The sequence below is a fragment of the Camellia sinensis genome, chromosome 10 (genome assembly GCF_055761805.1).
Source record: "Camellia sinensis isolate YWXY chromosome 10, ASM5576180v1, whole genome shotgun sequence".
Taxonomy (NCBI): Eukaryota; Viridiplantae; Streptophyta; class Magnoliopsida; order Ericales; family Theaceae; genus Camellia; species Camellia sinensis.
This window is the reverse complement of record NC_138970.1, coordinates 16033948-16060822: the sequence shown is the minus strand read 5'-3', so window position 1 is coordinate 16060822 and position 26875 is coordinate 16033948. Positions and strand designations below refer to the sequence as shown.

The following is a 26875-nucleotide window of genomic DNA, read 5'->3' as shown; positions in this document are numbered from 1 at the left end:
CTTTTGAGAGCAAGACTCCTTTGCTCGAGCCAGGACTCCTTTGCTCGAGCAAGCAAGACAAAACAACTAGAAACATTACAACTTGATTAAACAAGTTTATTTGTGGGATTGACAAGACTAAAGGACCTAACATTATGCATTTGGGTGTAGATAGAAATGGATTTGAGAGGGGATTGGGTGTGAGAAAAGGCTTTGATGAGGGTGTACGGGACAGAAATATTCGCATCGCTCCGTACTTCCTTGCTACCAAGTTCGCTGCACTCCGTTCGAACTCCATCGCTCTGTAGACAAAATGAAGGTGAGCTACCCGGTGGGTGGGTTTGCCGGAAACCCCTCCGATAGTCAAGTTAGCTTACTTGGAGAAGAGAGAAGGCGGAACGCTATAGAGAGACAAAGAGTTGTATCAAATTACTTACCTCTAACGTCTACATACTTCTCATTTTCAAGGCTGGCCATGTAGTCTAAGAGATTGTGGGCACACTACCTCTGTTGTCCTTCTCTGGACAGGTGGCTATGCACCTCTCTACATTTCTTACACGTGTAGAGACCAAAACTGCCAAACAGTATTTGTCGCACCGCCAAATGGTATTGACGCATACCAGGAGTGGATTTCTCTCTTCTTGTCATTGGTCCACGTGGAATACTGGACCGAGCTATTACTCGTGAACCACAAGCATCACTTTTATCACCTTCACGCTGCACTGAGACTAACCGATCTTCCAGAGAAAATGCGATGCGGTCAAAGCCTTAACCGCATCACCTGGGGCTGGTAGGGCGCTCAGTTCGTTATCTCAGCTTCGCACCGCGATCTAACAGTCCATCCATCTCGACAATTGTAGCCGAACCATCTACAGCTCGGCTGCCGCGTGGTTCCACTACCTAGAACCACAACGCTGGGGCAGATAGATTAAATTTGGGTTTAAGAAGATGAATTTCAAGAGAGGAAATAGATAGATGAATTTATGCGAGCGACGAGGTCAGTATCGACGACGGGGATGCCATGAGACTTGAAAAGATTGGAGACAGTGCTCTTCCCTGATGCGATTCCACCAGTCAATCTTACTATCCTCATCTCCACACAACCCCTCTTTCGATGAAGGCAATTGAATACAGAAGAATAATGCAGACTACTTGCCAATTCGGCGTAGTCCAAATTGATTGTTTGTTTGCTTGCTCTCACTGCCTCAACTTCACTTAGATTTTTTTATGATAGGTCGGTGACTGCTATTAAGCTGACCATCATTGCGATGAAGAAGCCCATTTTGCCCCAAAAAATATGGGGAACTTGCGATGCTCATGTGCACATTCAAGAAGTGGGTCATATGATCAATTGTTTATTAAAAGGAGAAAAAAAAATGTTTTGAGGTTGAATCAAAAAAATAATATATTTTTTTTTTTTTTATAAATTTGATCTACTCCCTCTATCCCAAAATATTAGTCTATTTTTCATTATCCCAAAATATAAGTCCCTTTTAAAAAATCAAGGACAAAAATAATATGAATTTCCTATTTTCTTCAGTTCACCCTTTTCAAATTTGTGAGCACACTGAATGGATCTTTGTTTAAAGTGAAGGAAATTAGATGTATGAGAGGGATAACATTGCAATTTTATATATGTATTCTTCTAGTTAGTTATTGGTAATAGTTGCATATGTTGAATTTTAATGTTTTTCTGCGTGTTTTGGCCAACAACCATGGGCAGATTTTACTTGATGGAAAAGAACAAAAAATTTAAAATATGTTACTTAGCAAATTTATTTTTTTCCTTCTCAATCAAGAAGTTCATTAGTCTTTAATTTTGTGAATAGTTATTGTGGAATTTTCCTTAGAAATGCAGTGGAAAGCTGAGAACTAAAAAAAAAATAGGGGGAGGCATCATGGAAATGATATATGTCTTAAATTGATTTCCTAGTATTTATGCAGCAAAAAATTACGTTAAGAACATAGATACTGAATACATTTTAGTAAAGGGACATTGGATATAAGAATTTGGTGGTGTTATTCTTGCGTGACATAACACGTCTCATATCGCATGGCTCACTGTAATAACTATACTCAATCAAGTTATTTGACCCCAACTAAAAGGAAAGAAAGAAGTTCTTGGGATGTGACTTTGTTACTTGAAACCAATAGTCTTTAATAGTCTCATGGATTCCAGGTTGCAGTCATATGCTATGAATCACCTTAGTGCCAGTGAAATATTTCTTTCGATTATTGGCTTATAATTATATGTTACGGATAAATCAACTATTTTTTGTGTATTTTTGGTGTTGCACATGAACATACTACATGCTAACGTCTTCTACTATTTCATGTCAGTGCAGATTCTATGTGGCATTCTCTATGTTTTAAATCTGGGAATTGTCTTGTACATCTATGTGAAGACTGATGTGGTATGGAACGTTCCTTGTGTTATCTGAAGTAATAAAGTTTGTTGTACTTGGACATGTGTTATAATTTTGGGATGCTTGACTCGTCAAACCCACTTGACGATTCTATCAATAAAAGAACAAGAAAAAAAAAACCTGATTTGATATGGTTAAGATTAAAGCCATCTCGCATTGATAGGTTCATTTTAGACTTTGATTGGCTTGTTGTTTTCAACTTTAAATGTTGGGGGCTGCCTAGGTCTGTGTCTGATCATTGTCCTATTATTATGAAGGAAGATAGTAGAAACTGGGGTCCTAAACCTTTCAGGTTCATGAATTGTTGGCTTCTCGATTCTGGTTTTCTGTCTATGGTTGCAAAGGCTTGGCTTGAAGCAGAGGTTGATGGGTGGGCTGGTGTACGGGGAGCAAATATTCAGGCGAGCCCGTATTCCTTTCTTCCAAGCTCCGTTTCTATCCGATCACCTGAAAGCACAATGTGGGTGAGCTACCCGGCGGTGTGTGGCCGGAAAACCCCTCCGACGGTCAAGTTAGAACACACACCAGGGGATAGATAGAGAGAAGGGAGAGTGTTGAGTGTTTAGTGTATGTCTCACCAAATGTTCATCCGTCGCGTATGAGGGGCGCAGACATGCTTATATACCCTTTGTGCCCCATATCCACTCCCAGTCATCTCCTGACACGTGGCTCCGCTATCCCATCTGTCAGCATAGACCTTGCTGAACATCACCTAATCTCAACTGCCTGCCTTCACAGCTGGAGCTCGGCAGTCGAGCTGCTCTGTCCGTTGCCATGCCGGGCCGTGCTTCATATCCAAGCACTTCACTGGCTAAGCCCAAGGAGGACCGGGCTAGGCGGCATCTCGGCAAAGCCTAGCCCGAGGCTCCTCCTGAGGTCGGCCTTTCTGCCGGTCAAACAGTTACCTCGGCTGGCCATGCCTTTCCTGGCGCCGGTCACTCAGCTTGTCCGGCTTCGGCCATCCATTGATCGAGCAGCTCGGTCAAACCGAGCACTGCCTTGCCGGGCAGTTTCTTTACGGTCTGGGGTGGCACACACTCGGCCCACGTTCTGCCCGGCCCAAGTCTGGGCGGATAGTCAGTCATCTCGGCCTCATGCACCGTTGGGCTCTCAACCTGCTCGGCCGTTACCTCGGCCCAACTCCAGGTCATAAATCACCCTCTCAATTGCCCCTTAATTCCGTCCGCGAAAGCGTGACTGGGATTACTCACTTCGACCGAGATAACATTTCTCCGGCCTCCAAGATGCCAAAGGGCGATCGGGCTAGTTAACATAACTGTCTACAAACTTGCCCGGTTATACTCCTCGGCTGACATCTGTTCCTTCGAAAGTAGCTCGGTTGGCTCTTCGACTCTTCAACCCGTCGCTTCAGTCCTGACGTCGCCATAAATGGGGACACGTGGCGGGCTGCCATTGGTCATCGAGCAGCCAACCCGCCATTTTTGCCAGAATTTTGAATTTGGGCGGACTCCCTCCTGCCTATACATATAAGACCCCCCAAACTCCAACTCCTCCTACTGCCACTTCGATATTCGACCTCAGAGCTCTAGCATTCTTGACTTGGCCTCTTCTGCCATTCTTCGTGTTTGAGGGATTAGATCCTGCCCTTCACTGGTAAGTCCTTCTACCCCTATTTTGTTGCTATTTTCTTTCAAATTACACACATTAGGGTACAAAAACGTAGCTCTTAGGGCATAGGCCATAGAATCCGTCCCAAACCTCCCACTGTTCTTGGTGTTCTTCATCTTCATGAAGAACACTGAAGAACTGGGGCGAACCGGGCTCCTGGTCCTCTTTTGATCCAAAAAACCAGCCTAACCGAGCAAATAACAAGTTCGTCCCAACCCCAGCAAAAACCGAGATAATAAGGGGGCTTGGTCGCTCAACCGGGCTAACATCTGGTCTGCTTGGGCGACCGGGCTCCTTAGTTAGAATAGATAACCGAGGTGGTTTGGCACTCTTAATGACCGAGCTAAAGTCCAGCTCCTCTTGCGCGACCGCGCTCACGCTTACACTTGCCATCCTTTTCCTGCAGAGTCCAAGGGGACAACTGTCATTCCTGAGGCTCTCAGGACCGAGCAACAACCAATTACAGTGCCAAAACCCTCAGCCGTGATACTAAGCCGGCCACAAATGGGGAAATTCCGCTTCCTAGTGGATACTCCGGCCGCGCTAGCCGCTTTCAGAGAGGAGTACGGCATCCCGGCCGACGTCCATCTCGAGCTGGCAGAAGAGGAGACAACACCTTGGGGCAGACTAGACCAATGCCCCTTTACCGTGCTCTCAATTGTCGAGGGGGGCCTCCGTTTCCCGCTCAACCCACTCATAACCGAGTTCCTCCTCCGCACCGGGCTGGCACCCACACAAGTGTCCACCAATACTTATAGAATAATCAACGGCGTTCACGAATTGAACAATCGCTAGGCATCAACTTAGGTCTAGCCGAGATATTGAGGCAATACACAATGGGCCACACCGGGGACGGCCTAGCTTATTACTTGAAGATAAGGCCGGGCAAGGAAAAAATTGTAACCGGCACCCCGGATAAAGATCTTCACGACGACGATTTTTTCTGGGTGTCGGGCAATTACGAAACAACCGAGGTGCCGGGCTGGTTTATAAACAAGGACTTCGGTTCTTCATGTAAGCCACTCAAATTTTCTCGGTCAGGCTAACTTTTTACTCTGCAACTAACCGGTTTTCCTGTTTCTTTTGCAGCAATCCAAGCATTGTAAGCCAACTATCAATTTCCCAACGTTGAGGCAATTCGGACCGTGCTTCGGTATTCACACCGAGATTGCAACGATTTACTCGGCTACACCCCGACCTACAGGAATTCTGCTCTGCGCCGGAGTAGAGTAACTGACTTCCTCCGAGCTCCTTCACCACCTCCAGATCCTACCCTTCCAGACGTCCCCTTGATCCGTTTGACAGAGGAACAGGAAATGGCTAAGAGAAGCCGCATAAAAAACCTTCTCACCGCAACCTCGGCCGAGATACCGAGCGTTGTCACCCGCTCCCCGGCTGGTGGTCAATCAAGTGCAGCCGTGGTAGCCCTTGCGTCTCCAGCCGCCGGGCAGTCTGGCAGAGAGGCGCGCCGGGCTGGAAAAAGACCACGGGCAGATCCCTCTGCCGAGCTCGTCGCCGAGCTGACAACCGAACATCCTTCTGAAACTCCTGTTCCCGTGCCAGCCTGGCGTCCACAGCTGAAGCATCGGGGACAAGACATCCCGGCGACGGCTTCGATCAAGGCCGACAAAGAACATTTGCTCGCCTTCGATCTCTCCAAAGCATTTCTTCTACCGGGCGACGTGGTCGGCAGCGACCACGTCCCTGACACTCGGCTGGTAAAATCCTCAGTGGAGTCCATGGCCAGGGTAAGTCGATGTTCCTCTAAAAATTTCACAAGTGTTTGCCCGGTTCCTTTTGCTAATCAACTTTGCTTTTTGCAGGCCATTCAAAAACAACACCTGGTTCTGGAGCGCATCCACAGAATTAGGCAAAAGGCCAACGACACAGCCAGCCAGGTCGAGAGCCTTCAAGTCGAGCTCGGCCGGGCTAAGTCTTCCCTTGAGATGGCCAACTCCGATAATAACAGACTACTCGGCCAGCTGGATACGGCCGAGAAAAAACGGGATGAGCTCCAGACCGAGGTGGACACTCTGAAAAAGTCGAAGAAGAAAGCTTGCCGGGCTGCCAACAATGCTGGTTTTAACGAGTCCGAGCAGAGCTGCAAAAAGCAAGTCTTTGCAACACAAGACATCTACTTCAAGGCCGGCTGGAAGTCCGCCTGCGAACACCTCGGCCAGGGCTTTGACACCGACGTATTTGCCAACCCCCCTCCAGCTTCGCTACCGGTCTACCTCGTGCCTTATGCAAACGACGTTTTCAGCGCTTTGCAAGCTGAGGCCGAGGAAGGACTTGAAGATGGAGACGGTGAGACAGATTCTGAGGCAGAGGAGGCCGAGGTGCAAGAGCAGCCCGGCAATGCTGAGCCCGGTGCCCAAGATGCAAGTCCAACCATCAACCTTGATGCTGGCGAGGACGAGTTCACCAATCTCTCCCCCCTAGTTTAGTTTTCTTTTTTCTTTTTTGTATTTTTTCTTTCAACGCTTCTGATGTAACCGGGCTCTGTCCCCACCTTTTGTATTGATTTTCTTGTCAATGAAAAATTCAAATTTTGCCAAGTGTTTGCACGGTAGTCATCAATTCCATCTTCAGCAAAATATCTCGGTATAAATCATTGTTTGAACAGAACACCTCGTCAACCGGAATTCATAACTCGGTTAAAGTACTTAAGCAGAACAAAACAAATTTATAAAATGAAATAACCAGCCCGGTTGGTAATAACAAAGTTGAACAAATCATCAACACTTCCAACCGGATTAGATCATCTCGGTTGGGAATCCAAAGTTGGCCAAAACACCAACTCTTCCAGCCGGTGTACATCATCTCGGTTGGGAATCCGAAGTTGGACAAAACACCAACTCTTCCAACCGGAGTACATCATCTCGGTTGGGAATCCGAAGTTGGACAAGACACCAACTCTTCCAACCGGAGTACATCATCTCGGTTGGGAATTCGAAGTTGGACAAGACACCAACTCTTCCAACCGGAATACATCATCTCGGTTGGGAATGCGAAGTTGGACAAAACACCAACTCTTCCAACCGGAGTACATCATCTCGGTTGGGAGTCCGAAGTTACACAAGACACCAACTCTTCCAACCGGAGTACATCATCTCGGTTGGGAATCCGAAGTTGGACAAGACACCAACTCTTCCAACCGGAGTATATCATCTCGGTTCTTAACATTAAAACAACAGTCCAAGTGCTAAAGCAAAATTACTTCTGTAAATTGACAAAAAAATTACATGCTGTGGTGCAAGCCAAAAAATTTCTTTGCACAAGAAAAGAAAGCAAAAGCTTAAAAATAATACAGTTTCAAGTTGGCCGCATTCCATGGCCGGGGTATTGCTCTTCCCTCTAAATCCTCCAAGTGGTAAGCCCCCTTGCCCGCCAGACCGGTGATCTTGTAGGGTCCTTCCCAATTTGCCCCTAGTTTGCCTTCTCCTGGCACCAGGGTGTTGCCCATAATCTTCCTCAAAACCCAATCACCAACTTTGAACGGTCTGGGGTGCACCGTCTTGTTATACTTCTTTGAGAGCTCTTGTTGGTAGGCGGCCACATGGATGAGGGCCTTCTCCCAACGCTCTTCCACTAGGTCCAACTCCAAGGCAATAGCCTCGGCATTCGGCTCGGGCTCAAAACTCTCGCTTCTAAGGGTGGGCATTCCAACTTCCAAAGGTATGACCGCCTCCATGCCGTAAGCCAAAGCAAATGGAGTTTCCCCGGTAGATTGCCGCGGGGTTGTTCGGTATGCCCAAAGGACGCTGGGCAATTCCTCAGCCCATTTTCCCTTTGCCTTCTCCAGCCGTTTCTTCAACCCATCCAGTATAGTCTTGTTCGATGCCTCGGCTTAACCATTGGACTGCGGGTAAGCCGGGGTGGAGTTGTAGAATTCTATCTTCAAATCTTCACAAAATCATCTGAATAGGCGACCGTCAAACTGGGTGCCGTTGTCAGAGATCAAAATCTTGGGGACGCCAAACCGTGTGACCACGTTCTGCCAGACAAACCGCTTCACATCTTTCTCTTTGATGGTTGCCAAGGGCTCAGCTTCAACCCATTTCGTGAAGTAATCTGTGGCCGCAATAAAGAATTTCTGGTTGCCCGGTGCTGTTGGCAGTGGCCCCACTATATCTAGCCCCCACATGGCGAAGGGCCAAGGACTGGTGAGGGGAAGAAGTTCCCTAGCAGGCTGATGGATCTGATGGGCGAATTTCTGGCATTTTTCGCACTTACGGACGTACTTTTGTGCGTCGGCCTGCATGCACGGCCACCAGTATCCCTGCGAAATTGCTCGGTAGGCCAAAGACCTGCCCCCTATGTGGCTGCCACAAATGCCTTCGTGAATTTCGTACAAGAAGGCCTCCACACTATTCGGGTGCACGCACTTTAGGTAAGGGCCAGTGAAGGACTTCTTATACAACGCGCCAGATGGAGAGAGCCAAAACTGCTCTGACTTCACCCGGATTTTGTGTGCTGCTTTCTTGTCAGTTGGAAGAGTCTGGTCTCTGAGGAACAAGATCAAGGGGTCCATCTAGGAAGGACCTAGCGCGGCGCAGAGTACATCCGTCTGCTCGGCGTCTTCAATGCTTGGCCGCGGAAGAAAGTTAATTAACAGGGGGTTTGGAGACGCACGATCTATCATGGAAGCGAGGCCGGCCAGTTCATCAGCTCGACTATTTTCTTCCCGGCCAATCTGTTGGACTCTAATGGCCTCAAACTGCTTGATATGTTCCCTGACCAGAGCTTGGTACTTCGTCATCCTGTTGTCCTTTACTTCGTAAATCCCAGAGACTTGGTTAACCACAAGCTGGGAATCACTGTATACCAGGAGCTCGGCGGCCTTCATTTGGATTGCGCTCTTGAGCCCGACGACAAGTGCCTCGTACTCAGCCTCGTTGTTAGACGCTGGAAAGCCAAGCGTGATAGAATGTTCAATGGTTAGGCCGTCCGGGGAGATAAGAACGATACCTAGGCCGGCACCATGACGGTTGGACGCTCCATCAACAAAAAGTTTCCACATTTCCCCCACAAAAAGCTTCTAGCAGTCGGATGGGTCCTGAGAGTTGTGAAGGGCAACGGGATCACAATTGCTCGGCTGGGCGGTTTCAAGTTCTGTGTTGACAGGTTCCAATTCAGTGCCCCTTGGTGATTCGGCACCGGACTCAGCAAGTTGTTCTGTAATGCTCAAGTCCGTAGGAGAATCATCAGGTTGCGGTGTGAAGCCGGCCGCAGGTTCTGAGCTATGTGGATCCATTCCTACCCCCCTTGATGATTCGGCACCGGACTCAGCGAGTTGATCTGTAATGCTCAAGTCCGTAGGCGAATCATCAGGTTCTGAGTGGTGTGGTTCAATTTCTTCCCCCCGTGGTGATGCGGGACCGGACAGAGTGGATGGGTTGGTAATACACAACTCCGTCATCGCATCACCGGGTGGTATAACCGTGCAAACTGAGGGTGCTTCACTGGTGCGCGCAAAATCCGCATCGCTACTCCCAACAACTCATTGTATCTCAGATGGTCTTGCGTGCACCTCATCATCTGCCACGGTAATATCGACCGGGCACACCGGATGAATGCCAGGTGAGAACTCGGCGACGAAGTCGGCCAAAGTCTGAGCTTTGATAGCAGTGCACGGCTGGAACTTTACCTCAAACTGCCCCAACTCCACCGCCCACTTAAGAATTCGGCCTGAGAAGTCCGCCCGTTCAAACAAGGCCTTGAGGGGGAACTCGGTCAGTACGACGATGGTATGGGCGTGAAAATAATGCGCCAACTTCCTCGAAGCCATCATCAATGCCAAGGCAAGCTTTTCCAGCGGCAAATATCTCGTCTCAGCCGGCAGCAAGATCTTGCTGACATAAAAAATTGGGAAGTGCTTGATTCCTTCAGCGCGGACTAGCACCGCACTGACCGCGTACTGGGAGACGGCAAGGTAAAGATAAAGTTCTTCTCCTGGCTTTGGTGTAACCAACAGTGGCGGAGTAGACAGATATTCCTTGAGCTCGGCCAAAGCTCGGTCACATTCTGCGTCCCACGAGAACTTTGACTTCAATGCTTGAAAGAAAGGGCGGCAACGATCTGATGACCGGCTTATAAACCGATTAAGCGCGGCGGCCATCCTGGCCAGATGCTGCACGTCCTTAGCCGAGCTAGGCTGCTTCAATTCTTACACGGCTCTGATCTGAGTAGGGTCTGCTTCGATGCCTCGGTTTGTGACTAAGAATCCCAAAAATTTCCTGGATCCCACGCCAAAGGCACACTTTGACGCATTCAAACGCAGCTTGTGCTTCTTTAGAATGGCAAACATCTCGGCTAAGTCGGACAAATGGTTTGCTTCCAGTCGGCTCTTTACCACCATATCATCGATGTAAGCCTCCATTGTCCGGCCAAGCAAAGGAGCAAACATTTTGGTCACCATCCTCTGAAAGGTTGCCCCGGCGTTCTTCAAACCAAAAGGCATGACTCGGTAGCAGAAGAGTCCCCTTGGAGTCGTGAAAGAGGTGATCTCTCGGTCAGGCCCATGCATGGCGATCTGGTGGTAGCCGCGGTAGGCATCCAGGAAACTGAGCCTATTATGTCTAGCCGTCAAGTCCACGAGGTGGTCAATTCGCGGCAAAGGGAAACTATCTTTGGGACAAGCTCGGTTGACCGTCTTATAGTCGACACAAACTCGCCACTTTCCATTCTTCTTCGGCACCACTACTGTGTTGGAAATCCACCGAGGGTAGTGCACCTCCTGAATTGCCCGTGCCTCAAGCAGGTTTTTCACCTCCTCTGCAACTACCTCGGCGTGGTGCAGTGCCGATCTCCTTGTTCGCTGGATGACTGGCTTCGCTCCAGGGAAGACATTGAGGTGATGGCACATAAAACTTGGGTCGAGGCCAGGCATGTCGTAAGGTGACCATGCAAAGACCTCGATGTTGGCCATCAGAAACTCAACCATCTCGGTCCTCTCTACGGCCGTGAGACTTGAACCGAGCAAGAAGAACTTGTCCGGCTATTCGGTGTCAATTCGCACCTCAACCAATTCCTCAACCGCCTTGTCTTCGGCCTTGGTACCCACGTCGTCCAAGACTCCCTGGTCCCCCGGTCCCTCAATCATTTGAACGAATCCTTTGGCAGCCCGGCTCCCGTTGACCGCCACGAAGCACTGCTTGGACATGACCTGATCGCCCCAAATCTCCTCGATTGCCCCCATAGCCGAGGGGAATCTCATCACTTGGTGGTAGGTCGACGCTACGGCTTGCATAGCGTGAAGCCATCCTCTTCCAAGGATAAGGTTGTACGTCGAAGGCACTTGTAGCACCCAAAACTCCACTTGCTTGACCACGGATCCAGCTTTGACCGGCAGGATAATCTTTCCCAAGGGCCATTCCGGTTGCGAGTTGAATCCAACCAGTGGCGAAGTAGCCGGAGCCAGGTCTGTCTCACGGAGTTTGAGCTGTTTGAACGCATCATAGTACATGATCTCGAACGAGCTTCCCTGATCGATCAAGATCCGTCTAACATCAAATTCTTTGACGCGTAGAGTTACTACTAGGGCATCGTTGTGCGGCGTCTGGATACGCTCTAAATCCCTTGAGGTGAAACTGATCACATCCTTGTCTTCAGTCTTCCCCCTTTTTATGGCAGGCTATACCGACAAAACTTCCCTCATATGTTCTGCCTTCTTTATCATGCCCCGGAGTTCGCAAACACGCTCCGGTCCTACGATGCCGTGGATGACATTAATAACTCCCTGTGGTGGTGCATCTCGGTCATCCTGTCTCCTGGGATCGACCGGAGCCGGATTCGGCTTCACACCGCCGTCAATGTAAAGGTCCAGGTGCCCGGCTGTGACCAGCTCTTCTAAGTGTTGCCTCAAAGGCAAACAGTCCTCAGTTCGGTGGCCTCTCTCCCGGTGGAACGTACAACGATACCGCGGATTGTAGCCCTTTTGTCCATCGCCTAACTTAGCAGGAAACCGGACATACTCCTCATCTCGGATTTCACTAAGTATGCGATATATTGGAATCTTGAAGACCGTGGTTATGCCAGTTCTTGCCTTCAGCCTTCTGTTTGCGTCCGCTACATCATCTCGGGGGCAGTCATCCCGGTCATTCCGACGTCCTCTACCCCGGTTTTTACGATTCGAACCACGGTCCGATTCCTCTGCTCGGTCACCTGAGCGGCTGGACTCCTGCCCAACTGCGTGCACTTTGCCTGCTGTCTTCTTGTCTGTCGCTACCGGAGTGGGCTTCACGGTAGAGGCTGACGCATCATCCTCTACTCGGATGTGCTCATTGATGCGCTGCATGAGCTGGCCCATGGAGGTCGGCTGGTGCATGGTAAGCGAGTCCCGCAGTCTATGTCCGACCGGGAGACCACGCTTGTATTGCGTGATTGCAAGGTTGACCGGGCAGTCCAAGATCTCGTTGAAGGTTTCCCAGTACCTTGAGTTGTATACCTTCAGTGTGTCGCTCGGTTCCATCTTGACACTTAGCAAATGATCAACTTCCTTTGGTGTCTTTGTGTTGGTTTTGAAGCGTGTAACAAACGCCTCGGCCAACTGATGCCACCTCTGTATGCTCCCTTCCGGCAACCTCTCGAACCACTTTAAGCCCAGCTCGCCCAAACTTGACGGGAAGATTAGGCACATAAGTCCGTCATTGCGCCTATGTCCGGCCATAACCTGTCGGAAGTGGCTCACATGCATGTATGGATCGGTTTTTCTGTCGTAAAGTGTGAACTTAGGCTGGTGGAAACCTGCCGGAAGAGGTGTTGTTTCTATATCCAGGGAAAAAGGGGTGGCACTCAACCTAGCCAAGTCCATATCTCCAAAGAGTGGCACTACTTGGCGGGGTGGAGGCATTCCGACCTCCCCACTGGCGTGAACCCCGTATGAAAGCCGCTGGAAAGCAGGTATTCTCTGGGCCTCGCGCCGACGAGCCCGCTCCTTTAAGACCGCCCGTAAATCCTCTGACTGAGCAGAGTAAGAGTACCTCGACGTCGTCTCCGGACGTGAGGGTTTATAGGTGCTGTCTTGCGCGCTAGACTTCTCTGCACCCGCGTCGGAATCACCAACCTGGTAACTTCTGGTAATGGATATGGACTGAGTACGTCGCTGACTCTGACCGCCTGAACGGCGGGACGGGGTGCGCTCACTGTGGTCTCCCACTCCAACTACACCCTTCCCTTTGACATGCCTCTTGAGATCCTCCATCTCCGCCGCCATTCGCCGGATGACAGCATCTTGATCTCTCAACTTACCTTCCACTCGCCTGGCGTGTGAGTCTCTCCTCCGCCGGTGACCGTCTGGACTCCGTGAATGTCCGTGACTTCTTCCGCGCTTGTCCCGCGCGTCTCCTGACTGTCCTCTGGTGGGCGTCCCCAAGTCCGCCATTGGATGGATGGCGAGAGGGCCTTCTCTCCTTCGGGTGAACTCCGGGGTAGCTCCATCTATGGCAGACAATGGAAACTCATCGTTGTTCGCCATGGATGGCGATCAGATGAACTTGGAAAACAAGGTTTTGTCTGTCAAGATTCCCACAGACGACGCCAATTGTACGGGGAGCAAATATTCAGGCGAGCCCGTATTCCTTTCTTCTAAGCTCCGTTTCTGTCTGATCACCTGAAAGCACAATGTGGGTGAGCTACCCGGCGGTGTGTGGCCGGAAAACCCCTCCGACGGTCAAGTTAGAACACACACCAGGGGATAGATAGAGAGAAGGGAGAGTGTTGAGTGTTTAGTGTATGTCTCACCAAATGTTCATCCGTCGCGTATGGGGGGCGCAGACATGCTTATATACCCTTTGTGCCCCATATCCACTCCCAGTCATCTCCTGACACGTGGCTCCGCTATCCCATCTGTCAGCATAGACCTTGCTGAACATCACCTAATCTCAACTGCCTGCCTTCACAACTGGAGCTCGGCAACCGAGCTGCTCTGTCCGTTGCCATGCCGGGCCGTGCTTCATATCCAAGCACTTCACTGGCTAAGCCCAAGGAGGACCGGGCTAGGCGGCATCTCGGCAAAGCCTAGCCCGAGGCTCCTCCTGAGGTCGGCCTTTCTGCCGGTCAAACAGTTACCTCGGCTGGCCATGCCTTTCCTGGCGCCGGTCACTCAGCTTGTCCGGCTTCAGCCATCCATTGATCGAGCAGCTCGGTCAAACCGAGCACTGCCTTGCCGGGCAGTTTCTTTACGGTCTGGGGCGGCACACACTCGGCCCACGTTCTGCCCGGCCCAAGTCTGGGCGGATAGTCGGTCATCTCGGCCTCATGCACCGTTGGGCTCTCAACCTGCTCGGCCGTTACCTCGGCCCAACTCCAGGTCATAAATCACCCTCTCAGCTGGTTATAGTCTATCCACAAAGTTGGGTTTTTTAAAAAGCATCTCAAGGAGTGGAATGTTTCCGTTTTTGGTAACCTTACATCCCAACTGAAACTTGCTGAGGAGGAGTTCCATCAGCTGGACCTGCTAGCTGAGTCTAGAGAGTTGTTGGCAGCTGAGATATCCAGAAAAGCAGAGTTGAGGGAGTTAATTTGGAAGTTAAGTAAGAGGGTAGAGTGGTTTTGGCTTCAGAAATCCAGACAAGACTGGGCTCTCAGAGGTGATAAAAATACAAGGTATTTCCATTTGATGGTTAAATGTTGGCAGAACATTAATCTCATTAACTCAGTGGTAGCAAATGGAGTGGTGGTTGATGATCCACTAGCAGTAAAAAGTCAGGTCTGGAATCATTTTAAGAATGCTTTTTCAGAATCACGGAAGGTTAGGCCAAAAATAGGAGGGGTATTTCTGATCTTAGATGGCTCCCAAGTTCCTGATCTTGAAAAGGAGTTTACAAAGTCAGAGGTTTGGAGTGCTCTGAAGGCCTGTGATGGAAACAAGGCCCCTGGGCCAGATGGCTTTAATCTTTTGGCTATTAGGAAGTGCTGGAAATTTATGAAAGGGGATATCATGCTATTTTTTAAAGAGTTTTTTTGCTAATGGAAAGCTGGCCTCTGGCCTTATTTCTTCTTTCATTGCTCTCATTCCCAAGACTGAGAACCCCAATAGCCTCAATGACTTCAGACCAATTAGTCTTATTGGTTCCATGTATAAGATTCTTGCCAAAGTGTTATCTAGCAGGCTGAAACTAATTATTCCATCTATTATTAGCCCTTTCCAGTCAGCTTTTATGGAGGGGAGATTCATTCTTGATGGGGTGCTTGTCGTAAATGAGGTGTTGGATTGGTGGAGGAGTAAAAAGAAGAAAGGGGTGATTATAAAAATTGATTTTGAGAAAGCATATGATTGTGTAAATTGGAATTTCTTATTTAATCTAATGGAAATTTTTCATTTCGGTCTTAAATGGAGGAATTGGATCAAAAGCTGCGTTACCAAGGCTAGAATTTCTGTTTTAGTTAATGGAAGCCCTACAGATGAGTTTGTACCTAAAAGGGGTTTAAGGCAAGGGGATCCTCTCTCCCCTTTTTAATTTAATATGGTTGTGGAAGGTCTGAATATTTTGATTTTGAGGGCTAGAGAGTTGGGAGTCTTCAAGGGGGCTGTTATTGGGAATGATTTGGTAAAAGTGTCACACCTTCAATTTGCAGATGACACCATCTTGTTCTGTGAGACCAATCAGGAGGAAATTCTTTCTATCAAGAGGTTGCTTCGATGTTTTGAAGTTGTTTCTGGCCTAAAGATTAATTATAGTAAAAGTTCGGTTATTGGTGTTGGTGTGGAGGAGGAATTTCTGGACAGGTAGCTGATATCCTTAATTGTTCCAAAGGTGTGCTCCCTATTTCTTTTTTGGGTCTACCTCTTGGTGCTTGCCCTAGACTTAAATCAACATGGGCCCCTATTGTTAGGAAGTTTAAAGTTAAGCTTGCCAGCTGGAAGAGAAGGCATTTGTCTTTTGGTGGCAGATTATCTTTGATTAAATTTGTCTTGAGTAACCTCTCTGTCTACTACTTATCTTTGTTTAAGATCCCTGGAGGAGTTGCTAAAGACCTTGATCGTATTCAAGCCTCCTTTTTATGGGGGGGTTCTGTCCTTAAGAAAAAGGTGCATTTGGTTAAATGGTCTGAAGTAACTAAAGATTTAAGAGTTGGTGGTCTTGGCATTAGGAAAATTAGAGATGTGAATCTATGTCTTTTGGCTTAGTGGTGGTGGAGGTTTGGGTGTGTGGAGAAGGCTCTTTGGAAGGATATTATTTGTAGTAAATATAAGTATGCTCCGAAGTCTTGGTTGCCTCCATCTGATCTTTAAATTTCTGGCTCTAGAGTTTGGACTGACATACTGTCAGTAGTTGTTTCCAGGCCTATTTTCTTTGATTTTTTGCATTCCCACATTAGTATTGATTTAGGTGACGGTTATAGGTGCTCTTTTTGGAATGATTCTTGGACTGTTGCTGGTTGTTTGACGCTAGTTTTCCCCAGATTGTATATGCTTTCTCAGGATAAAGAAGCATCTGTTCTTGATATTTTCAGTAGAAGATCTTCTTCATCTGGGTAGGTGTTAAACTTCAGAAGAAGCCTTTACTCTTGGGAATCTGCAGATTTATCTGCTCTTGTTCATGTTCTTAACTCTGTCCCAGTATTAAGATCTGGTGTGGAGGATAAATTGGTGTGGACCTTTGGTACCTCAGGGGTCTATTCAGTGAAATCAGCTTATGAGTGGCTTTCCTCCATGGACAGCTCAGGTTTAGTGGTGCCTAGGTTGTTGTGGAAGGGTATTTCTCCTCCAAAAATGCAGTTCACTTGTTGGTTGGCTTGGAGAGGTAGATTAAAAACTTCGGTGTTTTTGCAGAGTATTGGTGTTTTAGATCCCAATGGCTCCTTTTTGTGCTACTTTTGTCATTCTAGTGTTGAAGATGTAAGTCATGTCCTTCTCCATTGTCAGTTTGCTTGGTGCATTTGGTCTGAAGTGGTTAAGTGGTGGAGCTTGGTGTGGGTTATGCCTCGGAGTATATTTCAGCTTTTGGATTGGTGGTGTGGTTTTAAATTTAAGAAATTGCTTAAGTGTATGTGGGATGCACTGCCATCTGTGGTCATGTGGTATGTGTGGAAGGCTAGGAATGAAATCAAATTTTCTGGTTCACAGGTTAACTGGTGTGGTGTCTGTGAGTCCATTAAGTTGCATATTGCTCTCTTGGTTAAGCACCATACTAAGGGGGTGGTTTTCTCAGTAAATGACTTGCTCTTTAATTTGAAATCTATCAGGGGGCTTTGAGTTGTGGCTGTTGCTGCCTATCCCTTTGTTCTGGGCTATAGTGGTTGCTGCTGTCTTCCTTTTTGTCTGCGAGGCTGCTATTGCCGTGTTGTTCATTTTGGTGTCTGGTTGCTTGTTGTTTCTATTTTGGTTTTTGCTGGTTGGATTCTCTCCAACTAGCTTTTGGCTTGTGTTAGCGCATGATTGGGTGGCTTTCTTGTGCCAACCTAGCTGGGATGAGTAAAGTTCACTATGATGCTAGTGGCACAGCTTTTTTGTTCCTTTATTGATGTCAGATGTAAAGATCTTTTCCTTGGTTCTAATTCAATAAAGTTTTATTTTTGTTGATCAAAAAGAAAAAAAAATAAATAATTTCATCGTCAAAATTTTACTACTGTGTAAATTTTTATTTTAAACTGTCTAGTCATCACTAATGGGCAATATTGGACCCTAGGATCTATCAAGGTGGATATTTAACAACAATGTAATCACCTTTTTATATTCCTATATTATGTCTTGCTTGTATGCTCAGACCATTACCTGTGAAGAGTGAAGCAGAATGCTCAAACATGCATCTTTGAAATTCTTTTTATTTTCTGTCTGGTTGCAATACAATTAACATCAGATTTTTCCTTTTGATTCTTTTTGGGAAGGATTGAGTGGTGAGTTCTTGTTAGAACTTTGAAGGTTTGTTTTTTCTTTCTTATCATATATATTTTTTTCATTATTGCTAGGCTACGAGAGTTAGGAAGAAAGGAAGGACTGTCAAATTACTACTTTAAAATGTGATATTTCTTATTGTACAAGGACAGTAAGATTATTTTTCATTTTGGTTGTGTAACTTTGTAGTCCTAATATACTGCAATCCCAAAGTTTGAACTTCGTTGTTGCTGTACTGTAAGAAAAATCTTGATCATGAATGTGATGAAGCAGAAGACTAAATGGTTGACCGTTTTTTAAATTTTCATTTGGAAGTTTGGAGTGAATGTATCTGGTTTAAGGATACCATATATTTTGTGAGAAGAATACATGGATATGTATGCACACACGAATGCATGTTCACACACTTTCTTAATTAAGTTCTTACCTGTACGTATCCGAAACTACTCCATGCCGCATTGATGTTTCTCTTATATCTTGCCTTTTATATGTCTTGCATTACTATTGAACTTCCTTGCAGCTTCCATGGTGGGCCCTTTCCCTGCTTTGTCTATCAAATAGAGTGCACTCCATCTTTGTGCTTCGTCTTTTCAATGATTGCTTTGCCCCGACTCTCTTCCATGCTGTACTGCCCTTACTTCTTAACCAAAAGTGGCATCTGGGTTTGATTATTTTCAGGTGATATTTTATCAATTATTCAACTTCCATAACACTAAGATGGGTTTGTTTTAACTTTTGTCATGATATTATTACAGTGGAGCTGTTTTGATACAGATGGATGTGCTTCTTTATGCTCCACCTTTTCTATTACTCATGTTGAAGGTACATCATTCTGTGGCTTTATTTTTTGAAAAAAATAAAAGTATATTTTAAGAGTGTTATCTGGTTATAGCATATAATTACTGAAGCAACGATTTACACAGTACAGGCTATGGATATAGCAGGGGTGTTTTCGGCTTTAGCAGGTGCAGCAATTGTGCAGGTGCTAGTTCTAAAATTTTCTGTTTTGTTAAATTGTTGTGCATCATAATACACAGATGCACGTAGAATGATATTAATATTAAGATTTTTATGGGCAACCCTGAGTCTTTTGCTGCATAACGCATCTGATCGCTTCTTTTTGTGGATGCATTTTTGTTTTCATCTATCCACTGTTTCGTAAAGAAAATGCAGTGTTCTTTATTGAGGAAGAATAATCAACATATTTCCCTCTTCTGCAATCTGATTACGTGAGTTGGACTGCAACTGCAATTAACATGTAGAATTTCTTAACATGTGGAAATCACATATGATAAACTCAAGTAGACAAAATGCAAAAGCAAAGAAAAAAATAACAAAAAGTTGGATATCTTGCCTACTAGTTGTTGATTTTTCCAGATTTTGACTTCTGAAAAAACCAGTTAAATTTATACAATCTCATTTTCATGTTGCTTTAGAACTTTGCTTTTGTGTTTATTGTGATATAATGCTTGTTTGTAATTTTATTTCATGTTCTTTGTCCAAGTAAATTGATTAAAAACTGACTTCTCATCTATTGATCAGGTCTGTTAACTTCAAATTTGTGCCTGAACCAGTTTTTGTATCAAAGGAGTTTGCGGTCTCTTTGCTTATTACTCACCTGATACTACTTGCAGTGTTCGGCCACTACAGATGGTGCAAGTAAGTAGATCTTATGCTCTTCATTGTCGGTAAATTAAATGAAGGGAAGTGGCAATGACGAGATATTGAGATTAAGAAAACTCTTGCCTCTTCCTGTACCAAATTCAAAGTTTAAATTAAGCAGTGCTACTAACATAGCTCAGAATTTTTTCCAATTTTGGTATTGCTTTCTGCTTTTGGATAAGATAATTGGATTATTGGCTATAGATGTACTGCAAGTGTGCATGAGCCCTTGTAGAGGGTACTCACACAGTTGTTTGGTTTGATGGAAAGATGGGCACGTGGAACTTAGAAATATAAAATTAAAATAAAAAGGGTAGACAGAGTAGTAGGTGGGCATGAGAAAGGACTACACCAAAAAAACAAAAAAAAAAACAAGAAACTGTGTTTCTTCGGTCTAGGGCAGTAGTTTTTTTTTTTTCTTTCTTCTCCCTCCCATCAATGTTCTCATGTCAGTAGTTAAGTCAATTTATTTGAAGTTATGTTCTCATTGTGTTTGTTTTTGGCAGGCATGAAGGTGGACTTTTGAATTTCTTGCATTCAAGGTTTGTCCCTGTGAAGCTAAGGGTTGTTGATCGTCACTCTACTGTCAAGCTTCTAAATAAAGAGCGTAACCTTCTCCTTTCTAATGTTCTTGTTAAATGTTTCCTTCATTTGTTTCAAAAGCTCATGTTTTTTAAGTCTTCTATATTATTCCTTTTTCTGAATTGGAGACTAAATATGGATATTGTAATTGATTCAGATATTGTGACTACCCTGTTTTTGGGAACTTTATTGGCATTTTATGTGCCAGGTCATTGCATTTTCAGTTCTACTTTTTTTTTTTTTTTTTTTTTTTTTTTTTTATCGGCAAAAGGAAAACTTTATTGATGGAAAGAGAAAATTACATCAATAAAGTGGAGCTTGGAGCTAAAACAAGCTCCAACCTCCAAGTTGGTGAGAAACCAACGAGCTAACACAACAGAGTAAGAGAAGAACCAGAAAACTAGATAGCTTAGGCACTAAATCCCCAAAAACAGGACGGATGATACAGATTTTCTGAGCTATAGAGCCAAACACCTTGCCTTGAACAGCTGTTTGAACCCAGTGCTTCAGCCCACTCATCACCGTTAAGATCTGGTGGGATAGCAGCCAAAAACAAGATATTCTCCTTGGATTAGATACCAGCAGCAGGCCCATTATGACTAGCAAATATCAGAACCAGCATGCACCTAATTACTCAATTATCACTACAACCCCCAGCTCTGCACAGCCCAGCCCAGAAGCAGAATTAGAGTGCAAAATTCCAGCAAGACTCAACCTGCAGAAATTATATGCATCACAGAATTCAGAATTCAGACTGAAGCAAAATCCAGCAAATCAGCCAGTCAGCATAACGCCCTCAATGCATAATGCAGAACTTGACACTTTGCAAATTTAACACCAAATCATTCACGGAATAGCAGCAAGAAGGACTGTATGCTCTGAACCACAATGCGATCCTTGTTTTAATAAGTTCACATAAGTTTTCATAATCCATATGTGAGTCCCCAAAAGTGATTTCATTTCTCTGCTTCCATAGAGACCAAAACACAGCCAAAGGTAGTAACTTCCATAGTACCTTCAGTCTTTTTTCCCATCTAAATCCAGACCACCACTGGAACAGACCAGTCAGTGATCCCGGCTGCACCCAAGATACACCCCACCAGCCAATGATATTGGACCAAACTCGCCAGCTAAACGGACAGCTCAGTAGCACATGGGTGGCAGTCTCTAATTCATTTCTGCAGAATTTACAACTAGCATCAGAAGCAGCACTGATTACTCCAATCCTTTGCAAATAGCTAGTGGTCTTGATCCTCCCTTTCCATACTAACCACCCCAGAAATTGCACTTTCGGAGGGGCAGCATTCCTCCATATGAGATCCTCCAAATTTGTAGGCAGAGTAGGGGATGATTCACACCATTTATAGGCAGAGTTAACAGTAAAACTTCCAGACTTATCTGCAGTCCAAATTAACCCATCAGCCACGCCATTCCTAAGCTCTGGGGCAGTGCGCAACAGCTCCTTCAACCTTCTCAGTTCATCCAATTCCCATTGGAACAGAGCTCTTCTGAAAACCAACCCCCAATCCTCATTATCAGTGCTCCTACTCTTAACCACTGCCAGTGATTCCCCTTTATGCATAGACACAGAGAATAGTCGAGGAAATAAATTTTTTAAACAGTCGCTACCAAGCCATATGTCCATCCAAAATTCTGTGAGCCTCCCATCTCCAATACTGATCCTTGAGTTTGCTTTGAAAAATTCCAGCAGTTCAGGGCGCTTAACAGCTACCCCCAATATATCCCTCCACACCATAGACCATCTGGAATTAATCTCTTGAACTGGCCACCGAGACCCACCTAACTGTGGATATTTGCTGAGCATTACTTGTTTCCAAAGAGCATCAGATTCTCCCCCAAATCTCCACCACCATTTGAGAAGAAGACAGTCATTCATGGTTCTCAACTTTCTGATGCCAAGACCCCCAGTACTTTTACTTTGGGTGGTATCCTCCCATTTTACCATGTGAATTTTCCTTCTAATTTCATCACCCCCCCCAAAGAAATCTAGACTGGATCCTATCAATCTCCTTGGCTACTCCTTCAGGCATTCTAAACAATGATAGATAAAAAACTGGTAGAGACGAAAGCACAGACTTAATCATCGTCACCCGACCAGCGAAAGACAGATACCTTCGCTTCCAAGAAGCTAGTTTTAACTTGTATTTATCGATGACAGGTTGCCAAGTCCTTTTTCTCCTAGGATTAGCACCCAAAGGCATCCCAAGATACTTCAAAGGTAGCCTATGATGCAAGCAGTTGAGGATGGCAGCAAAATCTTTGGTGAGCTCTTCGTTAATTCCAATCCCACATACCACACTCTTATGGTAATTAATCTTCAACCCAGACAAAATTTCAAAGCACCTCAAAATTCTTTTAATACTCAACACCTCCTCTCTTTTTGCCTCACAAAACAAAATTGTGTCATCAGCAAATTGTAAGTGAGTAATAATGAGCCCATTTGAACCAACTGATGCGCCCTTTAACAACCCAGCCTGGACAGCTCTATGAAACAAAATGTTAAGGCCCTCAGCTACGATATTGAAGAGAAACGGGGATAGAGGGTCTCCTTGTCTGAGCCCCTTTTGGGGACTAAACTCAACTGTAGGTGATCCATTTACTAGGATAGAGACTTTAGCAGTTGAGACACACTCCTTCATCCATTTGATCCATTTTGAGCCAAACCCAAAATTTGATAACATGGAAAAGAGAAACCCCCAGTTTATTGAATCATATGCTTTCTCGAAGTCTAGCTTTAGAATAATGCCTTTCTTGTGCTTCTTTTTCCAGCCATCTACAATCTCGTTAGCAATCAGGATGCCATCCAAAATACTTCTCCCCCCTATAAACGCAGATTGAGCTTCACTGATGATCTTTGGTAGTACTATTTTGAGTCGAGTAGATAATACTTTGGATAACACTTTGTACAACGATCCAATAAGACTGATAGGCCTGAAATCACTGAGAGAAGAAGGATTTTCATTCTTCGGAAGCAAAGCTACAAAAGAGCTATTAATACCAATAACCAACTTAGAGTTAGTATGGAACTCTCTCATGAATTGCATCACATCCCCTTTAATTATTTGCCAACACTTCTGGAACATCATTAGGTTAAAACCATCAGGCCCAGGGGCTTTGTTCCCATCACAGTTGTTAATAGCTGCCACTACTTCAGATTCTGAAAACTCAGCTTCCAAGGCAACCCGCACCACTTCATCCCCAATGGATTTAAAAGGACCGGATAAACATGGTCTGTCAAACCATGACTCTTCAAACTGCCTCTGAAAATGATTCAGCACTTCAAACCTTATTTCCCCCGGATCTTCTTTCAAGGCCCCATTGACCTCAATAGAGCACAATGTATTCCTATTCCTTCTAGTGGATGCCATGACGTGGAAAAATTTAGTATTTCTATCCCCTTTTAACAACCAGTTGGCTCTCGACTTCTGTAACCATAACCATTCTACCATTTTGCTCAAGTTCCATGCTTCACCTTTTACCTCCCTAAGCCTAGATCTCTCTGCCTCAGTAAGTGCCCTCTGTTCAGCTACCAGATCCAAATCGTGTACCTCCTCCTCCAATTGCTTAAGTTTAAAATCCACCTTACCAAAAACCTCACAGTTCCAACTTTTCAATGCTGATTTAAGTAATTTCAGTTTTCTTACACATTTGAATCCAGCCCAACCATTAATGTGCGATTCAGCCCAAACTTTCTGCACAAAAATTTTAAAATTTGGATGAAGGGTCCAGGCATTTAGAAACCTAAAAGGCTTTGGGCCCCAATCTCTCTCATCTTCCATCAGTAAAATGGGACTGTGATCCGAGAGCCTTCTTGGTAAACCCCATAATTTCAAATTAAATTTTTGCAACCAATCTGGGCTGAGGAAAAACCTGTCCAGCCTACTCCATTTGGCACCTTCCTGTGAGTTACACCAGGTGAACTTTCTCCCCAACATTGGTAGGTCACACACTTCCATACTATCTATGAACTCATTAAAGTCCTTCATACCACCACTCCTATGAGAACAGCCCGCCCTCTCAGAAGGATATCTAACCTCATTGAAATCACCCCCCAAGCACCAAGGAGCAACAAAACTTTTCTTTAAATTTTTCAGAGTTTCCCATAGTCTTTTCCTGCTAGCACCATCAGTTGGGCCATAAACATTAACAATAACACAGGCTAGATTAGAGAAAAGAGTACCTGACAAAATTATAAAGTTTCTGTTGCTGCAGCAATCCAGGACGATCTTTTAAATTTAATAGTTAAACAAAAGTACTCCAACAACGATCTTTTACCTTCATATTCTCATTCTATAGTATGTGCACCAAGTTGTACTAACAGCAAAAAAGAAAAAAAAAATGAAAAAGAAGTGTACCTGATATCTTTTCTTTTGTTCTTGATGCAATATAATTTATACTTAATTTCATATTTTATCATACCTGAGTTACATGGGCTTGGGCAGGTGTACGTGTCCAAGTCTCTAACCTTTATAAACCTAAATCTTTAAGATATTGGGACGTGTATCCAAAAGTTGGATACAGATACAGGGACATGCCATGGACGAGACTTTGATGTTGTAGTTATACATTGACGAGACTTTGGGTTAAATTCTAACTACTAGATTTTAATTTGTTAAGAAATATTCATGTTTAGTTAAGATTTTCCATCTGCACGTATTTCTACAGCCTACCATATCTATTGTGGAAAACATCTTATCCTACATTACTACGGTACGTTGATCAGACCTTTCTTTTTTCTTTTTCTCTGCATTATACAGACAATTTTTCTACCCAGGTGATTCGTTGATCCACTTGTACAGTTTAATGTTGTTTGTAGCGGTGGAGTTTTGCTGGAATGTCTTCCCATCGAACGACTATTCATCCTTCATCCACCCTGCTGCTTTGTGTTCACTTAATTATACTATGGGGCCTGTGGACTCACTATAGGGAAAATGGGTATTTTAACGACGTTTTTTTAAATGCCACTTTTATTAATATTTAACGACATTTTATAAAAACGTCGCACATTCCTTTAATAAAACGACACCGTTTTGGAATAGGAGACGTTTAAAAACCCCTCCAAATATATTGTGCTTCATGCGCCTATTTTGAATTGAGAATACTTGTTAAAGCTTTGTAAACCCTTATTTTGAATCTCGGGCTTTTACAATCCTCATGCCTCTCTCTTGCTCACCCCCAATTGCTTCTAAACCCTTGAGAGCAATTTCGATTCAGATCGATTTTCTTTGAGATTCACCTGAGTATCCTTATGTGGATAGTAAACCATTAACTAAAAACAAGAGAAAATGATATCCTGACCTTGGAGCTACTTCTATATGTTCTCCTTTGATTTTTCCTTCCCAAAAAACAAAGAAAAAAGAAAAAAATAGAAATCTATGAACCAATTTTGTCTTATAGATTAAGTTGAATGTTAGACACAAGTGTATTCGAGCTTTCTTCATATTGTTTTTTTGCCACCTGATGACTAGTGTATTTTTATTTTCTTTATTTTTTACCCTGTTTGTATTTTCTGGGTAAACTGTTTTCTTTTTGGTCTAGTTGATGAGATTTTCCAGAAGTGGGTCAAAAAACAAATTTTGTAAAATACTGTTTATTCATGTGCTTTTGTGTTCATTTTTGTGTTAGTGATAGAACTATTTTTCAATAAAAGTCTTAAGAACATAAGCTGGATAACGGATAAAGATTTTTTCCATAGTGGGTCTTACCAATAAATTTTGTGAAATTTTATTTATTAATGTGTATTCTTCTTTTATTTTTGTCTTTGTTTTTAGTGTTCATCATATATATATATATATATATATATTTATATATTTCAATTGACATCCCCAGTGTCCAAATGGGAGTTTTTCTTTTTCATTTATGTTTGGGAACTAAATATTTTAATTTAAAAGTCAAAAATTATTATAAATTGTTTAATTATTTTTTTTATTTTTTATATTTTTTTTTTGTAAAAGTTAAATAGTTGTTTTAAAAATCAATTTCCAAATGAGTTCGTTTGGAAATTAAGGCTTCGTTTGGGAACATATTATTTTAGTAATTTTTTAAATTTTTACGAAAAGATGTGCAGAAAATTAGAACAACCATTTAAATTTTTAATTTTGGGGGCTTCCTTCTTGAATTTGAATTTAAATTGTAAGCAACCGTTTGGTTGTGTCACCCTGCACATCTTTGATTGTTCCAATGTCTCACAGATCTATCGCCATTGATACAAGTTGCCATGTGTCTGTTGATGATTGGAGACCTTCACTGACTCCCCAAATTACCCCTTATGAACTACGTGTCAGGCTGTGATTGACTTGTACAAAATATATGGGCAACATTAACCCCCACACTAATATTACCAGAACTTGGTGATATTAGTGGATCCATGCATTATATGTTTTTCGAGGCATATCACCCACGATCTAGGACGTGCTTGGTAAATGAACAGTCCTGGAAGTATAACCATCTTCAACCAATGTTCAAAAATCAGAACATTGAAATCTCTTTTTCTTTTGAACTTTACTCATACTAATTGAGCAAACGAAGAGACTAATACTTTCTTTATGGCTAACCAACCCTTCTCCTGCATTAATTAATCATACGAAGAGGCATTGGACAATGATAGCTACCCTTGAAAGGATTTCTATGCATTTATTAGCCAAGCTTACCCTCCTCAATTTATACAAGTTATGGAGGCTTTTACAGAATACCAACCTTTAGAACAACAACTTGCACTTATGGACCTCGAAGGCTC

At 44.3% G+C, this 26875-nt stretch overlaps 1 protein-coding gene across 1 annotated transcript; it reads left to right on the top strand.

Annotated features, from left to right (window-relative positions):
* The first annotated feature begins 671 nt into the window (after positions 1–671).
* On the top strand, positions 672–25719 carry LOC145789326 (dol-P-Man:Man(5)GlcNAc(2)-PP-Dol alpha-1,3-mannosyltransferase-like). The gene is made up of 9 exons (XM_082890904.1): positions 672–1099; positions 2325–2393; positions 18395–18552; positions 18630–18696; positions 18803–18856; positions 19039–19103; positions 19417–19533; positions 20043–20143; positions 24897–25719. Exons 1-9 carry the CDS (start codon positions 1094–1096, stop codon positions 24923–24925), a joined length of 666 nt encoding a protein of 221 aa, XP_082747030.1. The 5' UTR covers positions 672–1093; the 3' UTR covers positions 24926–25719.
* Positions 25720–26875: the final 1156 nt, after the last annotated feature.

What these genes read in the sequence shown, in the direction of transcription:
- LOC145789326 (XM_082890904.1), top strand. An exon ending in CAGGTGCAGCAATTGTGCAG is followed by an intron (nt 18,857 to 19,038) that starts GTGCTAGTTCTA and finishes TGTTTCGTAAAG; the next exon opens with AAAATGCAGTGTTCTTTATT. An exon ending in CTCTTCTGCAATCTGATTAC is followed by an intron (nt 19,104 to 19,416) that starts GTGAGTTGGACT and finishes TCTATTGATCAG; the next exon opens with GTCTGTTAACTTCAAATTTG.